Here is a 27,950-nt window from a genome sequence, read left to right as displayed (position 1 = left end):
AAGCTGTGCACAATGCATATTACAAATTTAAGTGGATGGCGAAGGTGGTATTTTACTTTCTTATTTAAATTGCTTGATATCTGGAAGATCCGGGGAAAAAACAAATAGAATATCAAGAATACCGAAATAAGTATACAGCATCTGACAATAATCCGCCATTTAGTTATAAAAGTTCTGAGATTTAAAATGTGTTATATTTTTGGCATACATTGATACTTTAATAGGTACCTGACGCTAAATATACTTAAGATATTATACTCATTTCAGCATTCTGCTTATTTCCTAGTTATATGTTAATTTTCGTGAAAATGAATTTAAACAATTCGCAATTAAATTTATAATTGTGGAAATATTGATGCAACAATAAAACAGTTACATTGCGAAGTTTTGTCGCAAATTATTTTTTTTTATACAGGTGTTGAAATATTCAGAACAAATACACTATAATATACCACAGCTTGTAGTAAAAACGTATGGCTGCTGGAAGCAATTACAAGATAATCTAGCACTTTTTTTACAAAACTTTTTAAAAAAATGTTCGGTCAATGTAATTCAGAAATTTTTAATTAGTTATTTATTTCGGTGATAATTTGTCAGATTTACCTATTAATTTACAAGATTTAAGCTTCTTTTTTAAAATACATAAAATCTTGCAGCCCAAATTCAATTGCATTATTATAAACATAATTGAATTCTTAATATAATACTTCTGAATGGTACTAATATTTTATATTAATTCGATAAATTTTGCATTTAATATCGCGTTGCAGAATACATCATAGAAATTATAACCTTGTAAGGAACTTCACTGTATATATAAATATTGCGTTTATGTACCTTGAGATAACTTCTTAGACTTTAATTTAAATTAATTTTTAATTTAAATTCCGAAATTTACTTTGTTTCTCAATACCTATAATTAGGACTGAAATTTTGAATTTTCCGTAATATGACTCGTTCATTCTGATATACAAAAACTTACTTATAATTAATTATCTAAAAAGTATTTGTTCACTTTTTAGCGAAAGAGACTATTGGCTTAATACATATTTTTGATTTTAAATATAAAATTATCTCCTAGCATTTTAAAAAACCATTTCTTAGTTCTTGACAGTTAGTTTATTGCTGTATTAATGCATTTTCATTTTTTTTCACTGCTTTTCCGCTTTTTGTGATGTATTCGTTTACAATAATAGTAACTAAAGTGGCTGTGTTACTCTGACGACAATAAACAAATTACTTAACAAATTTTTCATATTTTTATTTATTTCATATATTTTATTGCCAATTTTTAATTAATAATTCTTGCTTTTATCATTTTATTTTAAATTATTTCTTTGTACTCATGTGTGGATAATCTGTTCATCTAAGGCTTACTGGAGATAACTGATAAGACGTAGCACTGATAAAAATAACAAAAGATGTGAGCTATGACAAAGATTGAGGTGTCTGTTTTCATCATTACGTCCATAGATAATAAGGTTTCTAGATATAACCGGGAAATTGATTCCTTGGTTATTGACCAGTCATAAGTCATGCCCGCAATTAGTTCTTATAGGGAAGTCACTCACTTTCCTCCTGCTTTATTTTCTTCAGATCGTGTGGATATGTCCACTCTTTCTGAATGATATTTTTATAAGTAATGATGCCAATATTTACTTTCCTCCTTCTTCGAACTCATAAGGCTATATGAATAGATATCACATGCACCTTTTCTTGCAAATTGCGTGCCAGCGCGAATCCCCAAAATGCTTTATTGGTAAGTAAATGTCTGTTGTTTTCAGAATAGAATAATTACGATATCTGCGTACGTGGTATATCCATATATCACTGAGAATTTTTTTAAAGGATATATTTGTGATTCTGTTTAAATTTCATCGATATCTTTGAATTTTATGGAAAGAAAACTAATAAACTCTTCATTTTCATTTTTCTAGCTCTCATAAACTGAATTTAATTGGTATGTGCTCTGTGAATCTAAAAGTTAAAGGCAATTTCGATTGAACTGTATAAATCAAAGCTTCCTTGTAACCATCTTCATCCTTGTCTTCGTAATTAAAAACTTAGATAAAACGTAACAGAAAAAATTGAGAAATCACGCTTTCACTAAAGACAAAAACAACAATTAGATTTAGAGGAGAGGATTTAAATCTTAGAAAATTCATTCGTTATGTCAAATTAGGATTTTATATGTAGGTATAAAGGATGGATCTGTAAATTAAGGCAGAGCACACAAGTTATATCTATTTTAAAGAAGGTATCTTCATAAAAGAAGTTTAAAATAAAACTTGACCTGTATTTAAATTATACAAGCGAAAAAATGTTAACTGCGTACCCTAAGTTTCCGTTTAGATTATTTAAGCTGAAGACTTAGGTGCAAAAGGCTCTTGATTGATCTTGATTGATTCCTGAGTAATAGCCGCATCCTGAGTGGAACAGATACCAATAACATGACTTTTGCTAGCATAACATGGTATATTTAGATGTGAGAACCAACGTAAATGCTAATTCTCGTGTGATGCGTCTTTGTAAATCTCCAGATATCGAGTTACTCTACATAAACCAGATCAGTGAGTCTGCTTAAACTGAAGGGAGTCAGCTTATACAGCCTCAACTGGTAAGTGTCAAAACGGGTTTAAGCTGAGCTTCGTTGCTACGTAGCCAGACCAAGGGATCTTGGCATAAAAGTGGAATTTTTGAACTCTATGCCAACTTAGTATCAGTACCGACCAATCAGAGCGAACGCGCGGAACCTATTGAGCTGGAAAACAGAGAGGGAGAGCTGTAGACACATCCACGCATGCGCAAATTCAGCTTCTGTAATTGGCTAGGCCTTAGACACTATCTCGCAGGTGCGAACGGAACTCCCGAATTTTACACCTTATGACTGTGCGTCTAAGACATTTATACCACCGTGTGAACAGAGCCTTAGCTTGTGCAGTCTTCGACATGAGAACTTGGAATGAGACACTAGTGTTTCGGAATTTAACTCCCCATCTCTTGGTCTTCCAGTAATATGTTTGAATGAAATATTATATCATGAAAATACTATGCTAAAGTCGAGAATCTTCTTTTTTTCCATTATTTCCACTTACGTAATATTTTTATAATATTTTGCCCTATACTGAAAAATAGAAGTGCATATTCTTTCTTAGTAATGGTTCCTAAAGATTTCGTAAATTAACAAACCAGATGAAGAGGAAAATTTGAACCTACCTAAAAGCATAAAGGGATAGCAGATTTACAAAAGAAGAGAAAATAGTCAAATAAAACACAAAAATAATGTTGTAATTATTAGACGTTAGAAGCATTAATTTTAGACTCAGAAATGAATATCACCATTTCGATTCTAAAAGCAAAGCATCGCTATTGTCAAAAATCCACAAATTTAAAGTTGAAAGTACACGGTAGAATTACTAAATCACAAAGAAAAAATTTCATATTTTGCTGTTGAATAACTGAGTGATAAATTAGCAGTATTTCGATCCGCAAGCAAATTAGACGAAACTTTCAAGTAAATCAACTCCTTTGCCCAAAAGAAGTAAAACAAAGAGAAAGTATGTTTTAAAACCAATAATCGGAGCCTTTTGAAAATTTACATTTCAGGAATTTTCACATATCAACAAAGACCAGCAGATTCCAGTAACCTGAATTCTCGATTCTGTTTAAACTATTTCCATAATTTCAATGTCTACTAAACAAAATTAGAAAACCGAAAAATTAATAAGGAGTTAAACACATAATACAATAAAAGCAAGCAAACTAAAAATATGCTAATAAATAAAAATTTTAAAATGTGAAAAATAAATAAATAAAATTCGCAGTAGGACAAAATACATTAATAGAAGCCATCACATCGGCGCACTCATTCACTCAAATTTTGTGAGAGAATATTCCATAAATCCGAGGATATCATTTATATCCCTTTGCTTACTAATAAATTCTTTAAAATTATTATCATACTTATGGAGTTAAGGCTTCTGTATTTTGCATAGATGTTTAACATCGATAATTATTTGTGTGCAAAATTCTAATCTTCGACATGGCATTGTAAAATGCCATGTCGAATAATCTTCGACAAGTTCTTTGCTGAATGGACAGAATAAGCGCAATATGACTGATTCTGTTATCGAATTTTTAATCCTTGGCTTTGTTACATTCCGTTGTTGAACTCAAAAGTAATATTAATTTATTTAGAAAGTTTAACTTTTGTTTTTCTATTTCTTACATGAATTCCTACAGTTACAAGCTTTTTTCTGCAGCTGTCTATTGCATTATTAGAACATAAGCATCCTTAGCAAATACCAAAACGTCTTTTGATTACAACGCTCCATATGAAAATTCTTTTAGTTACGACTTTATTATTTTCTAATTTAATTATCCTCGTTAAGAAAAAATAAGTTAAACGATTTGTAATTCCCTTTTATCTTTTGTAAGTTAAAGAAACAAATTTAAATCTGTTAGAAAAATGCCATTGTAGAAGGATTCTTAATAGACTAATCGGGAAACATATTTCATGCACTTTAATGTTGTTTCAGAAAAGTGCTTTCCTGATTGCATAATAATGTACAAAACTCCGCACGCGATTTTTGTAGCTCAGGTACTTCGACTATGCCCCGTAAGTCACAAACAAATGTCTCACGCAGAAGACATTTTTGTTTACAGCTCTGTGAAAATACCTTTTGACATGTCTCACTTCCTTTGATTTCTTTCTCTTTGTTCGCTTCATACTCTGTGATACATGCCATGAACATTTGCACAGTAAGTTGACTTGCCAGAACTTGCTTGAGAGATGTTTCTTTTTTCCTCAAGTGAAAAACTGTTGAAAAGAGCTTCTTTCGAATATTTTGACGCGGTTTATTCATAAGTACTAAAAATGCATAAAAGACCGAAGAAACGTGACAGCTTTCCGGTTGTAAAGGTCTGGGTTACAATCCTCAAATATGCTTGGATGATTTCAGCTGAAAATGATTGCCTTAGTATCAAATGCTCCTGACATGAAATATTTTTTGTATAAAGTTATACTCTTATATTTTCAAAAACACTGTTTTCGTTGTTAAGAGCAGTAATAATTGTATTTAAGTAAATACGTTAAATAAAAATTTATTATAACAGAATGCTGGTTAATATTCCTTGACACTGATTGTGACCTAATTTCTTATATACTAACAATTAAAGAAAATTCTATCTTTTTCAAGTATTAACGTTTTTTGCGTAATAAAATATTTATAAAAGGATTTCAAATTACATTGTCTTATTAAAAATAATAAAAAGTTTAAAAAAATTTGTTTTTGTTTCGTTTTAATATGTTAGCCAAAAACAAGTATATATGATAAAAGTAAAACAGAGAGGCCCAAGAAACAAAAGATATAACACCAAACAATTGCAAATATAAGAGTAATTACACTAAATTTATTTAACTTCCCATTTGAAAAATATTATTTTAAATTCCATCCTTGTTAATAGGCGCAAGATATTGTTTTAAGTATCATATCACCAAGAATATTGCAAGAACTTTATATTAACGATTGTATGAGAAATTATTCCCAGGTATTTAGTACAACAAAAAAGTCAGAAGAAGAGTGTAAAGAACCCTTTATTCAATATAATATATTTGCACAAATTGGCCCCACTCGGGCTTACACAAAGCCAACTGCTTTAACTCAAACAAGTAACGTTGAACGTAAAATATTAAACTTAAATTTTAGCCTAACTGCTCAAAGGATAATTTAACTCGCAGAAAGACTTTGCCACTTAGAAGTCGGCGGAAACAAATCTAAGTGATAGAAGCATTTGTCTTCACAGAATCAAATTTCTAGGGTAATTCAAAATAGCAACATGACCTTCAAGCAGGCATAACACGCTTTAAAAATCGTCTTCCAAAACGCTCCCTTAAATAGAACTTCTTTCTTCCTCAATTTGAATACACATGCTTATAAGCATTCTGGTAAGAAAGCTTGGGTGAAAACGTGAATGAAAGGAAAGTTGCTTTAAAACTAATAAATCCCCACAAACATTTTAATTTTTAGTATTGATCAAATTAATCTAATTCGTACAATTTAAAAGTTATTTAATCTATTTCATTTTGTGTTTTTTTAGTCCAGATTCTAGGGAAATGATAAAGAAAGAAATATCACCATATCTTGAATATTATAAAACGGTTCGTTTTAAACAATGTGGAAATGGAATACGAGACGTCACTTTTCTTTCAAGGTCTTCCATTCTATCCTGTAGTATAAGATTGCATTCAATTCATTTAAATTTCTGTTTGATTTAAAATTCGACCTTACCAACACTTGCAATCATGAGTCTATTAAAAATGAAGAATTTAATCATTGATTAAAATTTAGTCATTATAATTTCATCATTGATGAAAATTTCATTGCCGTGAGCTGCATTATTACTGAAAAGCTGAACAGCTTCGAAAGACCAATGAAATCAATTAAGTTATGGTATACATTCCAAAAAGCTTCACTTCGAAAATTATAAAAATTATACTTTGAATTGCCCGATTAGCAAAATTCTGTTTTGATAGCGCTAATCAATACGTTCGGATTTTCGAGAAAAATTTAAAATCAAATAAAAATTATCTGTCTGTAATTTGGAAAAAGAAAGGAGTTGTCGTGTTGTTCTACATATTTATATATGAAAGACTTAATGGATATCGGCTAAGTAAAAACGAGTAGTAATTCATTTTAAGATACGATTCCAAACTAACTAATTTAGAAACCAAGATTAATAAGCAGTCAGAGTCTCATAGATGTTAATAATAAGACAGATCTTTTGACTATTTTATAGCCAACATCAGATTAAAGTGAGAAAAAAGAGCATCGGTTATCTTATTGTTGGGCATTGATTCGCGCGGTAGCATACGATTGATTTCCGTAATTAGCTTGCTGCAAAACACGTAATTCAGGGCCTTGGATCATTTGCACGTTCTTGATAGGAGAAGGGAGAGATATCTTAGTTTCATATCTTATGAAGACGTGAATCAATAACCAGAATAATATCACAGATGTTTTCTTTCTTTAGTCTAGTCTGATGATGAATAATATAGGATGACTGAATGATCTTACTGATAAATAAAATACATGCGTGTTTTAGCAAAGAGTTAGGCAGTCTAATAATCATACTCAATTTATTATTGTATGTATATTAAAATAATTTGAATCTATATACTTGCACCAAAAAGGAAATTCTACTTAAATCGTCTACTTCTGCATTAAGAAGCTATGGAATCTGGATATATGTATTAAAATGAGCTAAAATAAGAATAAATTGTTATGTCCGTAAAAGTTATTGCTCGTTTTTAAATAATTTAAGAATGTAATTATCCCACATTGAAGAAGCTTATGATTTTGTTTCGCGTGCAGAAATATTTCAAGAATACATCTTCATATATAATACTGAAGGTGAGCGTAATTAAGCGAAATACATATTGAAGAATTAAATTTCATTATAATAAGTTTAGCAAATATTGTATCTTCTTACATTTTTCCTTTCGTGAGTTCCTGCCAGGATGCAAATTAGTTAATGTTTATAAATTAATAAATTCCATCCTTTGGGGCCGGATACTCTGTTATAACTCTTTGCTACTGAAATTATCAGAAAAAATTAGATTTAGTTCCAGCCGCTTCTTGAAGTTTTGAGGACCGATTCAAACTATATTTTAATTTGCTGAAACGTTTTTTTCTGGATATCCCGCAAACTGCGGAGTTTGTGTTATATTTTTTAATTTGCATAAACTTCATACATAATAAAAACATAATAAGAAAATAGAAAACTTTACATTCAACCTTCATCTCAGATTGTGGTCTCTGTATTTTAGGAAGTAAGACGGAACCACAAGGCATCTATCTACCTGTCTTTACAGTTCCGGAAGTTAGCATTTAAAGTAATTTCGAATTTTAAAGAAACTGGAAAATTCTCATATTGAATTTACATCTGTTAGTTCCAACTTACCCGTCTAATTGTGAAACATTTTATTTATACCTGATTTTAGGTAATAGTTATCGTAGTAAGAATCTCAAATTTAAACATAATTGCAATTTTAAAGACCATCTGTTCATTTATTCTCTTAAAAAATACTAATTTGATAGTAAAAATCAGGTCTGCGGAGTCGGAGTCCGAGTCAAGAAGTCGGAATCGGAGTCGGGCAGATTTTGGGTTAAAAGGAGTCAGAGCTGGAGTCGCTAAAATCAGGTCGACTTCGACTCCAATTTTTGTTGGACAGTTTGAATTTGAAATGAAATTAAAGTGAATTGAAAAAAGCATTAATCACAAACTGAGTTATTATGTTTATTCATAAACTATATACATTAATAAATAGTTATTTTCTGTTTCATTGACATATTAGTAAATAAATATAAGGGAGGAGGATGGATGTGATATTTGTCATTAGTGATTAAACTGATTAGTTACTTCATTTAGCTGCAAATCTCACTGGTAAATTTAGGTAAGCAGCAATAAAAGCAAGGACTCTCAAAATTGATGCCATTCTTAGGAAGCGAGCAGGAAAAGGAGCAATTACTGATCAAGCAACGCAATGGAGAAGTACATATTTGGTGATATAGAGGTTGTTAGAATTAAGAAAGTTTTTAGAAGATGTAGATAACTCTAATGCTTTACTAACAGAATAACTGTGGAATGATCTATCAGAATTGAAAAATCTTCTTTCTACACCGTATATAACCACAAAAAAAGCTACAGTTTGAAGAATTAAGAGGAGGCGAGAATGGAAGAATGTGATGTTTGTTCTTTCTGAATTGGGAGGGGGTTTACTGCAGAAGGAATCATTTCTTCAATGAATTAAAGAGAAACTAGTTTGCTAGACAATGAGATCTTGCTGGGTTCAATATATATAGATCTAAAACACCCAATTTTGTTGGATGATGAACAAATTAAGAAGGCGAAGGAAGCACTCTATGAACTTTCAATAAGAATGAAATTATTTTGAGAACAATTGAAGTATTGAAATCAGGACAGTCAAACTGCAGATATTGCAACTGAGTCTCTATTATCCTCTTCCAATGATGAATTAGATTTTGAGACATATTTTAGGTAATATTGAAAAGGATAAAGGAAAGCAAATGAAAATAAAGAACCAAGAGCGTTTAGATATAAAAATGAAAAAATAGAAACAAGATTTTTACGCGGCCTTTGAAGAAATAGAGAAATGCGACTGCTGTTGCAAGACACCTCTTTTAGAACTTATAAAAATTTATCCTGAAAAGTTAAAAGAAGTAGCCCAGTAGTAATAGCTCTTCCTCCTTCACAAGTCAGTGTGGAAAGTTCTCAGCTTGGAAGTTTATCAAATCGGATCTATGTTTCTTCAACAAAGATCTTGCCGAAGCTATACTGTTTTTTAGAAATAACTAATGTCAGTTTTTCTATTTCATAATAAATGCTAATTAATGTAAATAATTTGCTATGCCATTAGTTTCTTTTCTGTAACATATATTACTTCTTTTATATTAAAAAAGCCTTAACCCATGCTTTTATATATAACCATAAACATATTTATATACATATGTTTACATATATATATATATATATAATAGAGTCGGAGTCGAAGTAGGAGTCAGAGTCGGAGTCATTAAAATTCCGAGAGTCGGGGGTCGGTCATTTTCCCTACCGATTCCGAAGCCCTGGTAAAAATTGCATGCGTTTTACTTATTAAAATAAACTTATCAATTAAATTTTCTATGAAAGTCATTCATGGTTTAGAAAAAGGTTTTCTTGAATTTTGATTCCTGTTTTTTAAAGTTTATTTATTATCTTGTTATCCCTTGCTGGTAATTTGGTTTGTGTTCAAATGCCGGCAAACAAGCTGCCTACATGAAAGCTTTCGAGTACAGTTTCCTAAAAATGTCCTCTACGAACGTATTCTTCTTCATAGCCCTCGAATGCTTTACCATAATGTAAACTATTCCGTTCCTTAGGATTTACTGCAATATTTTGATAAATTTCAGATATTATTATTTATGTTTAGCAATTTTTGACAATGCTTTTACAGAAAAGAATGTGTACAGTGAAGATTTTGATTATTTTCATGAACTGATTTAATTTGTTAATTTTACTGCTCGTTGTTGCACAAAGTTATGAGTTATGTTGTAAAATAAAACAATGAAGTAATTGGTCCACCTGCGTTTAATGTTTATTCAATATTAGTTATTTCTTATTTAATCTTTTTAATCTTATCTCCAAGTTCCAAAATGTATATACAACTTTAAAGTTGGACTTATTATTTACTTTTTAATTCTCCCACCCTCATTTTCATACAGTTCATACCATAGCGAGTTTCAGTATAGAATTCATACTGGAGCGTTCTCTTATTCAATACTCATGATATACTTACTCGTAATATATATTATATATTTTTATTTCAAAATTTACTCTAATTCTACTATTTGTGTAATATTTTCTACTAAATAATTAAATTTAATTACGATTCTAAAATTCTTTAATTACTCTATTTTTTTTTTATTTTCACTTTTCATTTCGGTACTTGAAATGAATTTCAAAATAATGTCGATAGGGTTAATAACCATTTTAATCAGCTTATATTTTAACTGGGGAATTTCTTTTCAGAGATTACGTCACCTACCAGTACGTCACCTAGCACCACATCAATTACACATCATTGAATTAGAAGGGGCCGAAATCCATATCAGTTACTGGTATATTATTTAAAGTGCATTTTCCGTACACCCTATCTAAATTTTCTAATGTTAAAAAAATCTAGAAATGAAAATCACTATTCTTTATCCCTAAGATTATAAGTCTTTACGATTAAACTTATGGTGAAATAAAAATTAGTAAATACAAGCCAAAGTAATTTTAAAAGAAGCGCTCTCTTGTCAAAAATAAATACTCAGAGTCTAAATATAACTTATGTAAACCTAGTTGAAATTTCCTATATAAAGCCCTGAAACGTCAGATTCGGTTATTAATGGACGCCAGTTCTTTCTAACGCAATAATTACTGTTGACAGCTAAATTCCTTTACGATATAAATGAAAAACTGCTTTCAAGTATCAGTGCCACAGACTTCAGATTATTCGCATTACGCAAATATCTAAATTGAATTACTTCAAAAGCCTTATTTCGCATCAGGGATGATTGCCTTTAATTAGAGAACAGCAATCCTTTATCAATTACTTAGCTATCGAAGTAACAGCCTTGCGGCAATGCCATCTTTAAAGTAAGATGAGTGACAAAGTATCTAATCTCAAATTCAGTTTTAGTATATGCGTTTTTCTATTGTTACTTCCTATCCATGTATGAATAACAGCCGAAGGGTGTGCTCGAGATTGAAAGAAATACGGAAAACTCTTTAAAAGATGGAGGAAGTCTTGCAGAAATGATTTCATGCTTCAGTAGATAAACATTTCTTTTATTTTATTTGTGCTTCAAGGAGTTAAAATAAAAAGTTGTATCAAACTATAAGAGTGTTATGTCTGTATAGACCCTTATAATAGGACATAGAGGAAACATTTGCTTAAAATATTATTTAGGCGTATGGTAGTAAAATCTTACGGTAATTTCTAATATACTCGCTGACAACATTACTCAAATAGATTTTCATTGGTTGTAAAGAATTGGCTGCTTATGTACTGCCACTGTGCTCTGCTTATCTTTTTTTCCTCTTAAATGTAAAATTATTATTTTATGTGTTGTTATACTGTAATAACTAGAATTTGTACTGTTGTAAATTAATGTAAATATATGTTTAAGTTATATGTGAATTTGTTATACGTCGAAGGATGCGTATTATTATAACTTATCATATAAAAATCTTGTCCTGGTAAAATAAAATATGTAAACACGATCATGCTTGTAAAACTAATGGACGACATTAATGTAAGAATCTAAAAGCCTTTTGCAAATGCTACTATTTGTAGAATCATGCTAAAACACAGAACTCATGTCGCATTTAATTTATTTACCGCATACTCTCTTCAATGCTAGAAACCCAGACCATTGCCATTCGGCAAAGCATTAGAATATGATTTGAGTGAAAACGTTGACCTTTACCAGATGTAAACGCGTCTTAATAACTAAAGCTTTTACACTTTTTTAAATATTGTATATAATTGATATAAAATAGGTATGTTTAATATGATATATCTAAATGACAATTTTTATTGTATTTGAAGTTTTGTTTTCCTTGCAAAAGGTATTTTTGATTCCATACATTACATAACCGGTACGGAATCGTTTTTTAAATTTTTAATATAGACCGTTTTTAATGTTTTTAAGATTTTTTTTCCTCTCTCTCTCGGTATTTTTCACTTTTGTTTTAATTTTTGTCAAGTTAATTTATGTCAAGTTTCTAATTTTTCAAGCTTTTAAATTTTAATTTTCAGCTTCTAGACTGTCGTCTGAAGTACTTAGGTGGTAATTTAGATATTTGTTTTACATTAAAGTTAATTTGAATTTCTGATGTTTTATTTAGAATAGAATGAATTTTATACTTCGCTGTAATGAATAAAAGTTTTTAATTCAGAGTCCAGTCCGAATTTTATTTTTCGTATGAAAATTGTTTCGTATAGTAAAATAATTGGACGTTAAATCGTCTACAAGACATTTTCGTGTTACCTTGTAAATTTTGGGGATCAACCATCTCTGTTTTCCATTCATTGCTGTTGTGATACTTTTAACTAATATTGAACTGTATAATGTTTTGGTTTTATTATAATTCGTATGTTTATATGTTTTTTTAATTTTTATAGATATCTGATGTATGATATATAGATATCTGATTTTATAGATATCTGATTTGATTATCTGATTATTTATAGATATCTGATTTGATTATCTGAATATTTATAGATATCTGATTTGATTATCTGATTATTTATAGATATCTGATTTGATTATCTGAATATTTATAGATATCTGATTTGATTATCTGATTATTTATAGATATCTGATTTGATTTTATATAAATCTGAAATTGATTATCTGTCAATTTTTATAGTTGTCTGATTTTATCCTGCTGAATGCTGATTCCACATGTTTGATTCATGGCGAATGAAAGAGCAACAGAAACTGAGGAAGAATCATATCCCATTTTCGATGAGCAGGATTTTGTTCAACTTTATTGCAATTTCTCTGAAATTAACCAAACGGAGTATTCCAATGGTAAGTATTCACGTTATTTAGCTCAATATGTAGGTTCATTACAAATGATCCACCGGGTTTCACGAGCGCTAAATTCCGCAAAGCATTGCAAATAAAAATAAAAAAGCTGCGTAAAATGAATTTCAAATTTTAGTTGTAACACTACAAATATTCTACGTGCATTCCTCTCAGTACACAACACACGTTCAAGCGGTAGTTTAACACTCCTAGGCTGATAGTCACCAAATCAATTTCAGTGCTATCTTGGAGATTTTCTTAATGCTGTATAAAGTTGTAGAATGAACCTAAATATTGTTGTTACTTTAAATAAATCAAAATACACACTGGATGGTAAAATCAAAGGACATTGATCATCATCTGAGCCAGGGAGGTAGGAAATAAGCCATCATCCTCCATAATCTAATCTTACCTCCATGATATTAACAGTGTTGAATCAGCTCCTCCAGTGTCGACAATCTAATGGTATGGAAGCTTATCATTCGGGCAGGGACTTGCTTGATTACACCCTATATGTTGGCACCCTATCGTGCTGAAATAGCAATTTTTTATCACATTTTATTCGAGGAAATACTCACTCTGGTAGCGTATCAAGGTGCGACATTCTTACTCGTCTCAATGTTCTCGAAGAAAGCAAGAAAGGCCTGTACATGTTTTGAGTATAAAATAAATTTTTGTTTCGATGAATTCCACTTCTGTTCAATAAGGCCATAGCAATCTATGATTCATCTCTGTAGAGTTTTGCGATGATTTGCCACTCCGTACATATGAAACATCACTTCGTCATTGAATATTAAATGGTGGGAAAGCCATTGCCTTGCAATACTTCTTGAATATAATTTTAAAATATATATTGCTTGGTGTAACAATCTGATTGAAAATATTATAAGATTTGTGAATGGTATGGCTTTCATTTCGATCGCAGTTTCAAAATTTTTCAAACTGTCGGACCATGAATTGCAAGTTAAAATATCTAGGGCGATTTATTCCCTGCTAAAAATGCCCCATAGAAACCAGTAAAACTTTTTATGGGTACCCATAAGATTTTATGGGTTTCTATTGACTTTTACTGGTTTCTGTTGGCTTCTGTGGGGTTTTTTTACTGGTTTCAAAATGACCCATAGAAACCAGTAAAACTTTCTACTGGTACCTATAGAATTTTTAATGGTCTCTATTGACTTTTACTGGTTTCTATTGATCTCTGTGGGATTTTCTTACTGGTATCAATTGACACCCATACAACCAACATTCAATGGCAGAACTTTGTACTGGTTTGTATAGGTTTATATTGACTTTTACTGGTTTTCTTACTGGTATCAATATAATAATAAATCTTCTGTTGGTTTATATGGGTTTATGCTATTTTTTTATCTGACGTTAATAGACTTCTTGTAAACAATAAAATTAACAGAATGAAAATATGATCTCTTTAAGACCATCAGAGTAACCTGGAAACGCAGGTGGTCGTTTTAGAGAGGGTTTTTACTAAATATGCTTATTTATTTGATTTAATTTTTTTTTCGGAAACAATAACAGTAATCATATACACCACACACAATGAGGTCTCTCTAAGGCGACCAGCCGCAAATAAAAATTCATCTTTGCAAGTGGTCGCCTTAGAGAGGTGATGCTCAATACCAATATATACTCACGTTCTCAGAGATACGTTTATCTTTTAGAGGTGGTCGTCTTAGGGAGATTGCACCTACGGAATGAATCTCTCTAAGGCGACCAGCCACACTCGCAGAGTTTTCTTTGTGAATGGTAGCCTTCCAGAGGGAATGGTACTTACGTATTATCGCAACCAGGCCAAAATTTGCATAAATTGCCAAATTTGGCGACCTTACTTACGGCAACCCTACGTGTTATACGTAGTTTTGTAAAAAGAGCATGTGGAGATTCACAAAATTTTCCTGCATTTTCGTGCAAATTTTTGTAATTTATGAGAAAATAGCAGTGTACATGGATAAAGTCAAGAGTGTGCGCAATGCCATTTTTGTGCAATTCTGGGATGTTTTTTAAAAAAAAATAAGTCGACGTGTACATGGTTATGGCGAATACGGTTTTCAATCAGTGCTAAAAGCAATAGCCAAAAGATTTCGGCCGAAAAGATAATTCTGCAACTTATTCAAATTCGAAACCGGAAGGGTTTAATTGCTATTTTATATTTTAAAACAAAATAATATAAAAAACTGTATTAAAAATTATCTGTAATTAATAAATGTACATTTTTCTTTCTATTCATACTTTTTTACTGAAACTTACAAGTAGCGCCAACCTGGTTGCGATAATACGTAAGTACCGAGGGAATATTCAATACCAAAGTATACTTAGGTTTTCAGAAATGCTGGTCTCTTTCAGAGGCGGTCGTCTTAGGGAGGTGGTTTTTGCTATGAGTTGGTTCTCTGAATACACACACATAAGCACTTACATTTCTGATATTACAAATAAACACCGGTATCAACCAACATCTCTTTAACGCGAACAAGTTCATTCACAATCGCAAAACTTTTCTCTCTGTTAGCGCTGACGTGAGGAAAAAAATTCCCCTTTCCTCCCCCACGCTCAGAAGTTTCCCAAACAAGCAATATGGCGCCGCTCTAGTCGTTGTGCGATGGTGGTGTTATTTTCTTCGTGGTTGTAGTAATGCAATATATTATTTACGAGGATTTACTGTATTACAAATTTTACTATGTTTTACTGTTTAGAAATTAGTAATAAATAATAAAATACCAGCACTGACTATGAATATACAACTAAAGCCATGCACGTGTAATCGTGTCTAATGTTTGAGAGAACGTTGCTGATAACTGACTAGTTCTGAAATGGAGTTTCTGTGCGTGAAATTGATTTTTCATCTTTACTTTTAACCTGAAAAACAATGTGCTTAAAGACTGAAAAGTGATAATTTCAGACTTGATAATTTGGTTCAGTGTGCAGATGCAGAAATATAGTTTTTGCATTCTACTGAAACTGTATTTTGGAAATTTTTTTTGTTTTGTTTACAGTTTAGAAATACTTTTTAAAGCTTGTTCATGTAGATTGCTTTATCATTTGAATATTATGTACTAATAAATTTGAGCATACCTTACTTAAAAATGATCTTGCATGATTCAATTTTTCGACTAATGTGATGCGGCCAAACAAAAGGAATGTTTTTTTATGTTTTAAAAAATGTACTAATTATATTTCGCGAGCAAAAGAGGTAAGTTATTAATGAAATAAACATTGAAATACTTAATGTGTTTATTACTTATTGAATGGGGGTAGACAAGACATACAAGCTTAAGGAATCTTTTTTCCACTACTAAAATTATGTGAAAATTTAGATGATCATAGTAGCTTACATTGTTTTTTCTTTTTGGTCTATTTTTCTTTACAAGTATGAGACTAGAACCACATTTTTGCATTAAATATTTTGTGCTATTTTGTTAAAACACATATAATCATTTTTATGCATACTTTAATTTTCATTATTATTAGTTTGATGAAGAAAATTTCAAATGTGTTTTTCATGAATTGCTCTATAGATTTGTGAATAAGATTTATGTAATATTAAATGTACTAGTCTTGGGAGTATAAAAAGTGAATTATTTATTTGAAACAAATTACATTAAGTTGAAACCTCATATAGTGGTTATTTTCTTAAATGACCACCTCTGATAATGGCACATTTGTCAGGACATTAATTAAATAACATTTATGTTCCTTTGAGATGATATATGAAAAACCTTGTGTAATAATAAATTATTAATATATATAGGTAAATGGTATTTTTATATATTTTTTCGCGTAAAGTGCAGAATCGTCCACTTATTTATTTGGCACTTACAAAAGTAAAAGGAATTGGATTTTTGTCAATTTTCTTTTGACGTTTTAAGTGAAAATAGGTCGATGCGTACATGACTAAAATCGAAGGAATGCGCAATGGCATTTTTGTGCAATTCTGGGATGTTTTTTTAAGTGAAAATAGGTCGATGTGTACCGAGTATGTGCAATTCTTAAAAACACGCCAAGCAGTGGGCGATTCTACACTTTCCCCATTTTTCTGTAGGAGTTTAGTTTCATTAAATTAGTTATTTAGTATAATTATGTGTATAGGAGTATATTCATACTTATTCACATAGATGGAATTTTTACAGTACGAAAGTTGATCTTTTTTACATCAAGAACTACATATAGTATAAATACCCATTATGTTATAGATTTTATTGATATAAAATCTGTGGAAGATTATATAGCACTAAAAGTGAGATTGTAGCCTTGGCTACTAATGTTTAAAATTAATTTATGACTAGGAACAGCATGAATTATAAACAAATAGCTAAGTTATTGCATTTTATTTTCCGGCTATCGAAATGCGACGCTACGAGCAGCGTTTTGAAACCAAAACCTAGCAATCATGAATCAGAACTAGAACTAGTTGCCATTCAGCATAAAGAAATTTAAATATAAATATGAACTACTTATTGCCATTCAGCATAAAAGAAATATAAATATTAATATTAACAAAATATTAAAGTTAATTTTATAAAATAATTAAACACATGAACAAATATATGAAATAAAAAATAATTATTTCTCATGCAATAACTGGGCCAATTAAACACATAAACAAATATATGAAATAAAAAAATAATTATTTCTCATGCAATAACTGGGCCACTACAAGATACGGAATAAAACATTATACGTTATGAGATATTTCCTTAATTCCCGAACTGTGCGTTGAGAATTGGTATTTGTTGAAACTTGTAAATTTTTTAAAATTGGTTTTGTTACAATATAATTTATTGTATTTTGGGTATTATTAAGTTTATTATATGTTATCTTCATGTTTCATTTATCTTTTGAGAGATACAGGTAACATTCAAAGTATTGTAATAAGGGGTTGACACAGTGTTTATATATTATTATTTCTTCACTACATTATATTCTTGGATTCATCCTTTCACGCAAAACATCTATGTGTATGCATGTCATAATAAGCTGAACGGTGTTACTATCATTGGTAAGCGAGCTTTAAGAGGATAGCAAGTATGCTAAATTTGAACTCTATGTTAAGTTTCTAATTTGCAAGTCTCGTATTCTCTTTGCTTGCTTGTTTATAATGTTTCTCTTCCTGAAAATTTGGGTTTCTTCTAGTTTTGTTTTTTAATTCGGTTTAGTGCATTGTAGGTAACTTAAAATTTAAACAGATGCTAGAAAGTACCATCCTTTGGCAATACATTTCTCATTAGGTATCAAATTATTAAACAAGCTGATGTGATTAAATACAATTGTTTAATTTCCCAATTAAAGAACTGAAATACAAATATATGCAGTGAGGTACAGCAGTGAGTTACATATATGTATATATTTATAATGAAATCAATAATATATATACAGTCAAAGTAATGATTCGCAACCATCAAATGAAATGATATTATATATATATGTAATAGATTCTGTAGTCCAATACAAGCAGCTGAATCCATAATGAACAGCAAGAATTTTGATGGCTTAGAGATGTTGAAACTCCAATCCACAATGAATAAGAAATTTGGCAGTCGAGGTAGATTTAATTCAACTTTTCTTTCAGCAAATATGTTGCAGCCACAAACACGTTGGCACATGATTTATGCCTATTCCAAAAATTAACATTTTTGATAAATGTGTAGTAAGAAACAAGGAGCAGATAGACTGCAATCCAGCTAGGCCAAAGCGTAAAAAGCAAATGCGTTATGTTAAGGGTGAAATCTTAATTCAGACCGAGTTAATTTTGGTTCTCGATGCATTTTTACTCGTATTTGATAGTTAATACTGCTGTAAAATTACTATTGGCTGTTTGAGTTTTAGTTTCTTTTACAGCATCAAATTATGTAAGAGTCATATGACATGAATTAATCTTGAAATGATGCAGTGCAGAAAGATTACTGTTTTTAGAATAGAGAAGGAAAATTAATTTTACACTGCTAATTTAATCTTTTGCATATTCCTTATTTTTCTTACATATATATATGTACATATATCATTCGATGGTTGTGAATCATGACTTTGGTTATTATCTTTCTATTCATTTTATTTTCAGAATTATATAAAGGTAGTTTAAAATTTTGTACAGAGAATTTATACAAATATTTTGTAATATGTTTATAGATATTGACGTGTATTAAGAAGGAAAGGGGCTCGTAGGCTTCTAGATATTTTAAAATTTTTATTTATTCGCATTGAATTTTATTTAAATTACTTTACATGCTTTCTCCGCCATTTAGTTCTGTACATTTCACCAGTGCTAATTATGTACTTCTGCTGGTTTATGTTTTTATGGAAATTTGATTTACAGTTCTATTTTTATGTATTGTTTTTTATAGGGATTCTGTATATGGATACCCGTTCTATGTACGATTCTATGTATGGATACTCCACTATGGTATAATGCTATTGGTTCTGTTTATGGGTTTTTGTTTACTGTTTTGTGCAGCGATTTTTCCAAGAGGTACCTTTATTGGTCTGTGGATTTTTGTGTAGTGGTTTTTACAGGATTTGGCGTGTAGGTGCCTGTATAGGTGTACATGCTTTTGTTTACTGGTTTTTACAAGGCTTAGACCTATATATGGATGTAGGTCCATTTTTAATGGAAATTTAGCCAATGGATATGCATATAAAGTTCTGATTTTTGGCTATGGGTTTTTACTGGGATTTTGTTTATAGTGCCTACAGTTCTACAGGTTTCTACAGAGATTTGGCCTACTTGTATCCGTACAGTCGTACGGGTTTCTGTTTACAGGTTTTTCACGGGTATTTGGCCTACAGGTACCTATACAGCCGTGCAGGTTTCTTTCTATGGGTTTTTACGGGTATTTGGCCTATGGGTACCCGTACAACCATACGGGTTTCTTTTTATGGGTTTTTACGGGTATTTGGCCTACGGGTACCCGTGCAACTGTACGGGTTTCTTTCTATGGGTTTTTACGGGGGGATTTGGCCTACGGGTACCCGTACAGTTGTACGGGTTTTTGTCTGTGGGTTTTTACAGGGATTTGGTCTACGGGTACCCGCAGAGCTGTACGGGTACCCGTAGGCCAATTCCCCGTAAAAATATTTTATGGGTTTCTACGGGGCATTTTTAGCAGGGTTACCTTTTCATGAGCTAGGGGGAAATTCTCTCAAACCTTATTCTCTACGTCGGCCGATAGAAACGCTCAGTCGTCTGTAGTTGCTGTCCTTAAACATATAGACAATGATTTTAAACTGCAAATACTTTCGCAAGATGTTCTGGTAGTTTGATAGATGTTCGTCGTACTGCCTTCGAAGAACATATTACATAATAACAATGAATAAAAACTTCACATATTCTAAAGTATAAATTTTAAATTTTCTTCGGTTATAAGCTTGATGTTCTGAAAGTAGAACTCATATCTGGCGCATGACATGTCACAAGAAATATTGTAGACACAAATCTAAAAATTTAAGGTATTTTCATTCTTGATTTCTCTGAATATTAAGAACACGTGCAGTACGTAAGTTGGTATATAAAGCCAGAGGATTCATTTGTAAATAACTTTGTCTTATTACATAAATATCTAATGATGATACCGATAAATGGTTTTAGATTTGCAATGGTTTGGCATTAGCAGTACCGCCTCTAGAGGTTTTTGGTTCAAAAGAAGATAAAAAGAAATGTCACCAAAAGCAAATTTTAAGATTTTCAATGCTAAACAGTACTTACCAGACAATTTAATTTTCAGAACATTTTTGACAGCTTTGCAAGGTGATTTGGCTAAAACATTACTGTTATAGCTTTGCTTCGTGAGACCAAACATTTGGATTGAAATTTTACTTTTAATGTATTAAAAGGTTTGAATACTGTAGTTGAATTCTGCAGTTGAGTTCAACTTCAATTTTAACCAAAATCTTTTATATTCATATTTTACAAAGCATCTACAAAATGTTTTATAAATGGTAACAATTTATAAAAATCAAATAGTCTAAAAAACTGGCATATCAGAATGCAGCTAATAAATAAAATCTTATCATAAAGCTGGAATTTGTCTCCTCATAAGAAACATTTAGTTCAATGTTTTATTGTTAGACACCGTGTTAATGTCACGAAAAGGCACAAGCTGTTTAGAAGAAAATGTGAAACTATGAGTTCATGATATACTGAATGTACTTAATAATACTTTCTTTCTTTTCAATGACGGCGGGACAGTCAATCTACTGGGACAGTTATCATATCAGTGAGGTGACCTCGCTAACGAAATTAACTTTACTACAAAAGTTGCTGGACTGCAGGCTCCCCAGGCCTATGTTTTAGGGAGGGGCAAGTAAACTATTGCGTTTCAGTACGTTTCAAAACTCAAAGTCCACGATACACTTTGGTGTGTTTTGTGTGAGTGTTGGGGATTCAAAAAAGAGTGCTGGGGAGTCAAAGGTTCAGGGATGGAAGATGAATGGTTAGGCGAACAATTTATGTTTCGGCATATAAAGAACTAGACATGAGTAAATACAACTTAAATACTCTGTTAAACTTGATAATACTGTAATAAGCTTATAAATTAAAAAGAAAAAATATTTACAATATTTATTTTTTACATTCTAATCTGATAGACGTATATAGACACGCTGTCTAATAATGAAAATTTGAAGTAAAATTTATTTTTGTGATAAGCCAAATCTATCCTCGTCATAGGTCCTTAAATGCTAATCGTACTGTGATACACCATTCTGTTCGTTTATACAGTTTTTAATCCTCTAAATTTATACCCTATATTTTCAACAAATCATAATAATGATTATACCTTCTGTTTTATTTTTCTATATAAGCATAATTTTAACAGCACAATGCAAAATATTTCAATATGATTGCACAAATATTCCGTGAACGGTTGGTTGTAAACCCAGGGATGCTGCTATATGAATGAATCAAAAGATAGTCTTTTAGAGTATAATAGCATTGATAAGATGGCTATAGAACTTGAAAAACAATTTAGGACAATACTTGTCTTATTGTTTGTTCTTAGATAACTTTCATTATTTACAAGTTTACAATCTCCGCGAATAAGTAGAGATTGTTCATTGTTATTTTCCGAATCTTACGCCTCGTTACCAATAGGAGCCATTTATACTGATTCTCCATTTTCTGCACCAGTCCTCGTTATCTAAACCAAAATCCTGGAGTTTGGAGATGGCATTATTGGTTTGGATAGAGCTGACGGCTACCGCTGTGTTGTCGCAATCGCAAGTTAATATTGAGTTATTATCCAGTTCATCTCTGAGAAAATTGATTACGTAAAACAGTAGAGAATTGTCACAAGACAGGAATCTTTGGAACACTCCTACAATGATGTTTTTAAAAGCTGAATAGTCATTTCCTTGACTGACACTAAAGTTTTGGTCAGAAAAGAAGGAATTGAGAAGAATAATTTCCATCCAAAGTTTATTTTGATCAGATTGTAGATCAATCCTTTAAGACAGACGAGGTTGAATGTTTATTCTACGTCTGTCAGAAGGTGTATTTAATTATGGCAAAGCACACTAGGGCTATCTGCCTAAGGGGGAGGGATATGTGGAGGACTTTCTAAGGGAAACTGACTCGTATACACGTTACACATGGGGAAAACCACGAAAAGACCCATGTAGCCAGCCCGTTTGCGGGATTCGAACCTCGGACCGAACTACCAGTGTTCAGCGAATTTACCGCTCGGCCGCTAGTGGGCCCGTCTGTCAGAAGGAGTGCCGTGTATTTCTTATGGTGCAGAGCTGAAGCAATAAATTTAGCTAGCCTGACTAATTACTTTCAAAAAGACAGTTGCTTTCTGAATCCGTACTGAAGATATGGATGCATCATTTTTCAGATAATGCGTTCATAAATTTTGCTGAGATTGGAAAGCAAATTCATGGGGCGAAATTTCTCTACTTTGATGCTATCCTCTCCAGGCTTGGCGAGAACAAAAACTTTGGCACTATTCTAAGGATTGGAAAAATAATTGGAGTCAGGCGGGCAATGATAATTCCAGTGAACTTGGTGATAGTGTTGGAAGGTGAATTGCGTAACATGTTGTTGATAATTCTGTTAAGACTCGGGGTCTTTTTAATATTCAACTTGCGTATTATATTGAGTTTTACCTGGAGTAGTGATGTCAGGTGTAGGGCTTGCTGAGGGCGCAGATCCAAGAATCAACAAAGGTCTTAAACATGTGTGATAAATTCTGGGTTCATCAGTGTCACATTAAGGGTGAACTGCTATCCTAAGTGTTCAAAGAGAGTCTCATGTGTTCATTATTTGAGTATTCAGTAGAGTTCGCAGCAATAATAGGCTGATTGTTCTGTCTAAATAAGTTCAAACCTTCGCTTAAATACACACGAGCTAATTTGTATTCTTGAAGGAAAACGGAAAGAGAGAAGTAACAGTTCAGTTTCGGAACATAAAATAACTCATTAATTAAACTAAACCTTACAACGTATATAGGTGCACGCAGATGCACACGTACTTTTAGCTTAGAGGTGAAATCTTAGAGATTTACTTTAAGTGCAAATGTGACGTGACTGCATTTAAATAATTGACTCAAAGGATGTGAAGTAAGAAGTGAAAGTGAAATATGTTTTGAACCACAGATTTCATCGTCATTCTTTCCTCATTTGAGCGTATTGAAAGGAATAATTTTCCATTTTTTTGAGCATTTTGAAGATTATCTATCATGAAGCACCATTTTAAAACTGTGAAACCTTGAACGCTATTAAAATAGTTCATGATCATCATAATAAGAAAATGTATATTACTTTAATCTTTTCTAATTCATTTGCGCTGCCAAAGAATCACACATGACGTTACAAAAGGTGAACGTTTTTTCTGTGATAGGGATCCTAGTGCTACTTCAGTTTGAGAACTTTCTTAATATGTCTAGTGGAAGATTCACACTATCTATGCGGTATCTCTGATTTGGCCCCAAATAAGTTTCATCTCTTCTCTGTTGTGAAGGTCATCATGGGGCTACAAAATTCAAGAATCAGGAGAATGTCAGAACAACAGTGTCACTCAATAATTAAGACACTGCATTTTGTTACACGGACATCGGAAATCTCGACCTTGCTTAGATAATATCTTAAGCCATCATAGTGGCTAAGTCTAAAAGAATGATGTATATCATAGAATAAATTGTATAGCATATTTTGTCCAAGAAAATATTGCTAAGTAATTAACTCTTCAAATTTTACTTTTGCCACGCCTTGTGCATCAGTCAATATATTTTTTCGCTTTGCTCATAATCCATGCCATTTTATAAAATTTCTACTGCTTATTTATTGTCTTTCACGTTTTAAGAATATCACCATCACCTTCTTTCATAACTTATTTTATAACAACAAATGAGAACTTAGATATCTTTGCAATATCTTCAAATTTCTCTACTGTGTAGCTTAAAGTTCTGTAAATAATTATGCATAGTCATTGCGAAATTGGAATCGCTGCCTTTTTCTTTAAAATAGGAACGTTTTCATTAACTGTAGTTTGTAAGGTTTGATATTTGTTTTCGCAAGACACACTACAGAGTCATTGTTGATATTTCCAACTATCGTGAAGCTGTGCATACAAATTTTTTCGCACACCATGGGGAAGCCTTTCTCATTCATTGAATGTAATTTGCATTCACATCTGACTGACCACTTTTCTTCTTGGGACTCTAATACCTAGCAAACTTTATATGCGACTTGTTGATTGCCTTTGTGATTAGTGGTATTTTCCTGTACTTCATCCTAAATTTTTGTTGGACATCCGATGAGATCTTCGTTTTCTCAAATTCTAGCACGCAGAAAGTCTTCTCAGCTCTAGAGAATGCCATCTTCATCACGACAGAACCTAGCGACGATATATGAAGTTTCACGTAATATCTGCAGTGATAAAACGAACTTAAGCCTTACTCTTTGAAATGATATACTTTGTAATGCAGGTCGTTTGACTACAATAATGCTTTTAAAGTGTTCCCTGACTTTTGCTACACTTTGTATCTACTACAATTTGGAAAACGTATGCTACATTTTACAAAAACATATTATTTAAGTACTTAAATATAAACACCTGGACCGAGCAGTAAAAGATACTGAATAGTGATAATTTAGTCCAGGGTTTGAGTCCCGGCGGGAACGGGCTGGAAATATGGGCGGTTTGGTGTTTTTCCTGATTTGTAAGGTGGATATAAGATATTTGTAAGGTGGATACAATACTTAAAACGTTCTCCACTGTGCATTTCTCTTTTTCCGTGTAGTGTATAATAGCGAAGCACCGAATAATTATAAAAAATAATAAAACAGGTATTTGCAATTAAGTTTTATTTCTCTTGTTTCATAAACAGGCACCTGCTAAGTTTTAAATCTTAAATATAAACTAGATTTTAAAATTTATCATTTAGTAAACGAGAGATAAAGAAAGTAAAGAAATCATATTTTAAATAATTTTTTCATGGATATTGGACATCCATGCAAATACCGATATCTGCGGTCCTGATATACGTTGTGCCTTCCACCATTAAATATCGTATAGGAAACAGCATTGGCATTAGCCACATGCTAAATGCTACGACATGCAGAGTTATCTGGTTTCGATAATGGTGTAATCATCGGGTATCACAAAAATGGCCGATCCTTAAGAGACATATCTAGGGTGCTGAATTATCCAAATTGGACAACGGCGTATGTGATTCAGAAGTGGAAGGTAAGCGGTGATTATCAGAATGTGCTTCGAGCCAGCAGTCCTTCAAAACGGCTAGATGGGCTGCTGTCCAGAGAAATTCGGAAACAACCCACCTAACCGATGGCACACATACTCCAGGAGTTTCAAGAGGCAGCCGGGGTGTTGTTTTGATGAATAACATCCGTAAGAAAGCATATCTGCTTGGTTTTGATGGTCGTGCTGTTGCTCATAAGCAGTTCACACGCTGCTTGGTTAATGTGGTTAAAGCACGCCGCCAATGGACCATTGAGCAATGAAAAAACGAGTCTCTAGAGTAACGAATCAAGGTTCATCTTCTACCGTTTGGACGGCAGAGTCTGGGTCTGGCGTCTGCCAGGAGAACGCCTCCTGCAAGAATGCATTGTGCCCACAGTAAGGTTCGACGGAGTTGGAATTATGATCTAGGTATGTTTCTTCTCGTAAGTACTAAACCCTTGGTCTAAACTCATAGTAAACGTAACACCGAGATATGTTGCACTATTTTGATGGCAGTGTGCTTCCTACGTTATGGCAGTTTTAGGAGTTGGATCCATATTGCTTTCAGGACGACATCGCCAGCTGTTATGTTGCGAGGTCCACCATGGACTGGTATGGTGAAAATGGGGTTAACAGAATGTACTGACTTCCCCAAATCTAGACCTGAACGCTATAGAAAAACCCTAGGCCGAGTTGGATCGCCGAATTAAGGGGTTCAATATCGGTGAAGGAGCTTGCCTTCTCCAAGCAGAATGGAAGAAAATTCCAATAGTCGTCATATAAGGACTTCTATAAAGCATGCCTCGGAGGGTTGAGGTTGTAATTATCGCTCGTGGAGGCTCTACCGTTTATTGAATTGGAATAAATTTTGTTTATCCTTTGTATCACAGATGTTCAAATACTTATTGGCAGATAGTTTACTGCATTAATTAAATTTTGCTTAGTTTAACGGACATTTTGACAAAGTCTGTTAATAATCTTTAATGACAAACATTAAAAAACTTATGAAGCGAGAAATATATTTTGTTCTTGTACGACTTTTATGTTTCAAGCAAAATCCCTAGTAACAATTGATGAATTTTCAAATGTGATAACTTATAAAATTTACGATTATTAGATTTAATTTATTAAAACTTTTATTATTTTTAAAACTTACGTTTCAGTAACAATTCTCCGCTGAGTGCCTTAACAGGCACAGATTTCTAATTTCTACATGTATAACGTAAATAGAAGCATAGGTTTTCTTAGAAAGTCTTCTATGAACGCATCCCTTCTTTAGCCTTGTAGTCCTTAGTTTTAAACAATTAGCCATAACCAATCCACGTTCAGTCTTATTCGACATTCCTTTGCGAATTAGATATCTTTTACAGATTATTGTATTTTTCTACTTTTTCTACTGATAAAAGCTTCATGTGCAATCTAATAACTTCGAGATCACTATAGCAGTTCCTTGTAATGTACCTAACTGATTGTGGAGCTCATCATAGATTGAAAAGAGCTTTTATTGAGACACTTAAATCCTACAAAATTAGATTACAAAGTAAACAGCATTTTCGTGCAATTTTTATGACCTTAAAATACTTATTTGCAATATCTTTCATTTCAGAAAATCTTTCATTTTGCAAGGTCACATGGGATGGTGTATCATGTTGGCCTATGACTTTGGCCGGCAATACGGCAAGACTTCCCTGTTTTGCTGAACTCAATGGTGTCAAGTATGATGTAAGTGGTAAGTCAAAGACCAAACATTTTAATTGTATGAAAACAGTCATTCACGGTAAATTTTTTTTTCAGCTTTTGGAACTGTTTAATGCAATTTAAGAATTCCTGCAAACTTAAATACTTCTGAATTAATAAACTTAAATACATTAATTATGCATTATTAACACGACTGTGGCAAATATGTTATATATGAAGACTGAAACACTTGAAAGACGGATATTAAGTAATTACTTTAGTTAATTTTGAAACTTCTAACCGAGTCACAGAAGGTTAAAGTACTTTTTGTATTGGAAATAGAGTTTACATTTACTTGGTAAAAAGGAAAAAGATTGGCATTTTACGCAGCAAATAGGGAGAAAAACATGATTTTGAATGTAATTACAGTATTTTCAAAGACATTT

The 27,950-nt window shown here is 31.9% G+C and overlaps 1 protein-coding gene across 3 annotated transcripts in view; it reads left to right on the top strand.

The window, feature by feature from the left end:
- Positions 1-27,950, top strand: part of LOC118184571 (diuretic hormone receptor-like) — a 413,066-nt gene that overhangs the window by 143,994 nt on the left and 241,122 nt on the right. For all 3 annotated transcript variants that reach the window (XM_085819142.1, XM_085819143.1, XM_085819141.1), the window contains 2 exons: positions 12,982-13,145; positions 27,434-27,556. In XM_085819142.1, coding sequence (XP_085675268.1) covers positions 13,028-13,145; positions 27,434-27,556 — 241 coding nt within the window. In that variant the 5' untranslated portion in view covers positions 12,982-13,027. The remainder of the gene's footprint in view (positions 1-12,981; positions 13,146-27,433; positions 27,557-27,950) is intronic.

This window comes from Stegodyphus dumicola, chromosome 6 (genome assembly GCF_044657685.1).
Source record: "Stegodyphus dumicola isolate Sdum_Otavi_A_Nest chromosome 6, ASM4465768v1".
Classification (NCBI taxonomy): domain Eukaryota; kingdom Metazoa; phylum Arthropoda; class Arachnida; order Araneae; family Eresidae; genus Stegodyphus; species Stegodyphus dumicola.
This window is presented reverse-complemented; position numbering and strand designations above follow the sequence as displayed.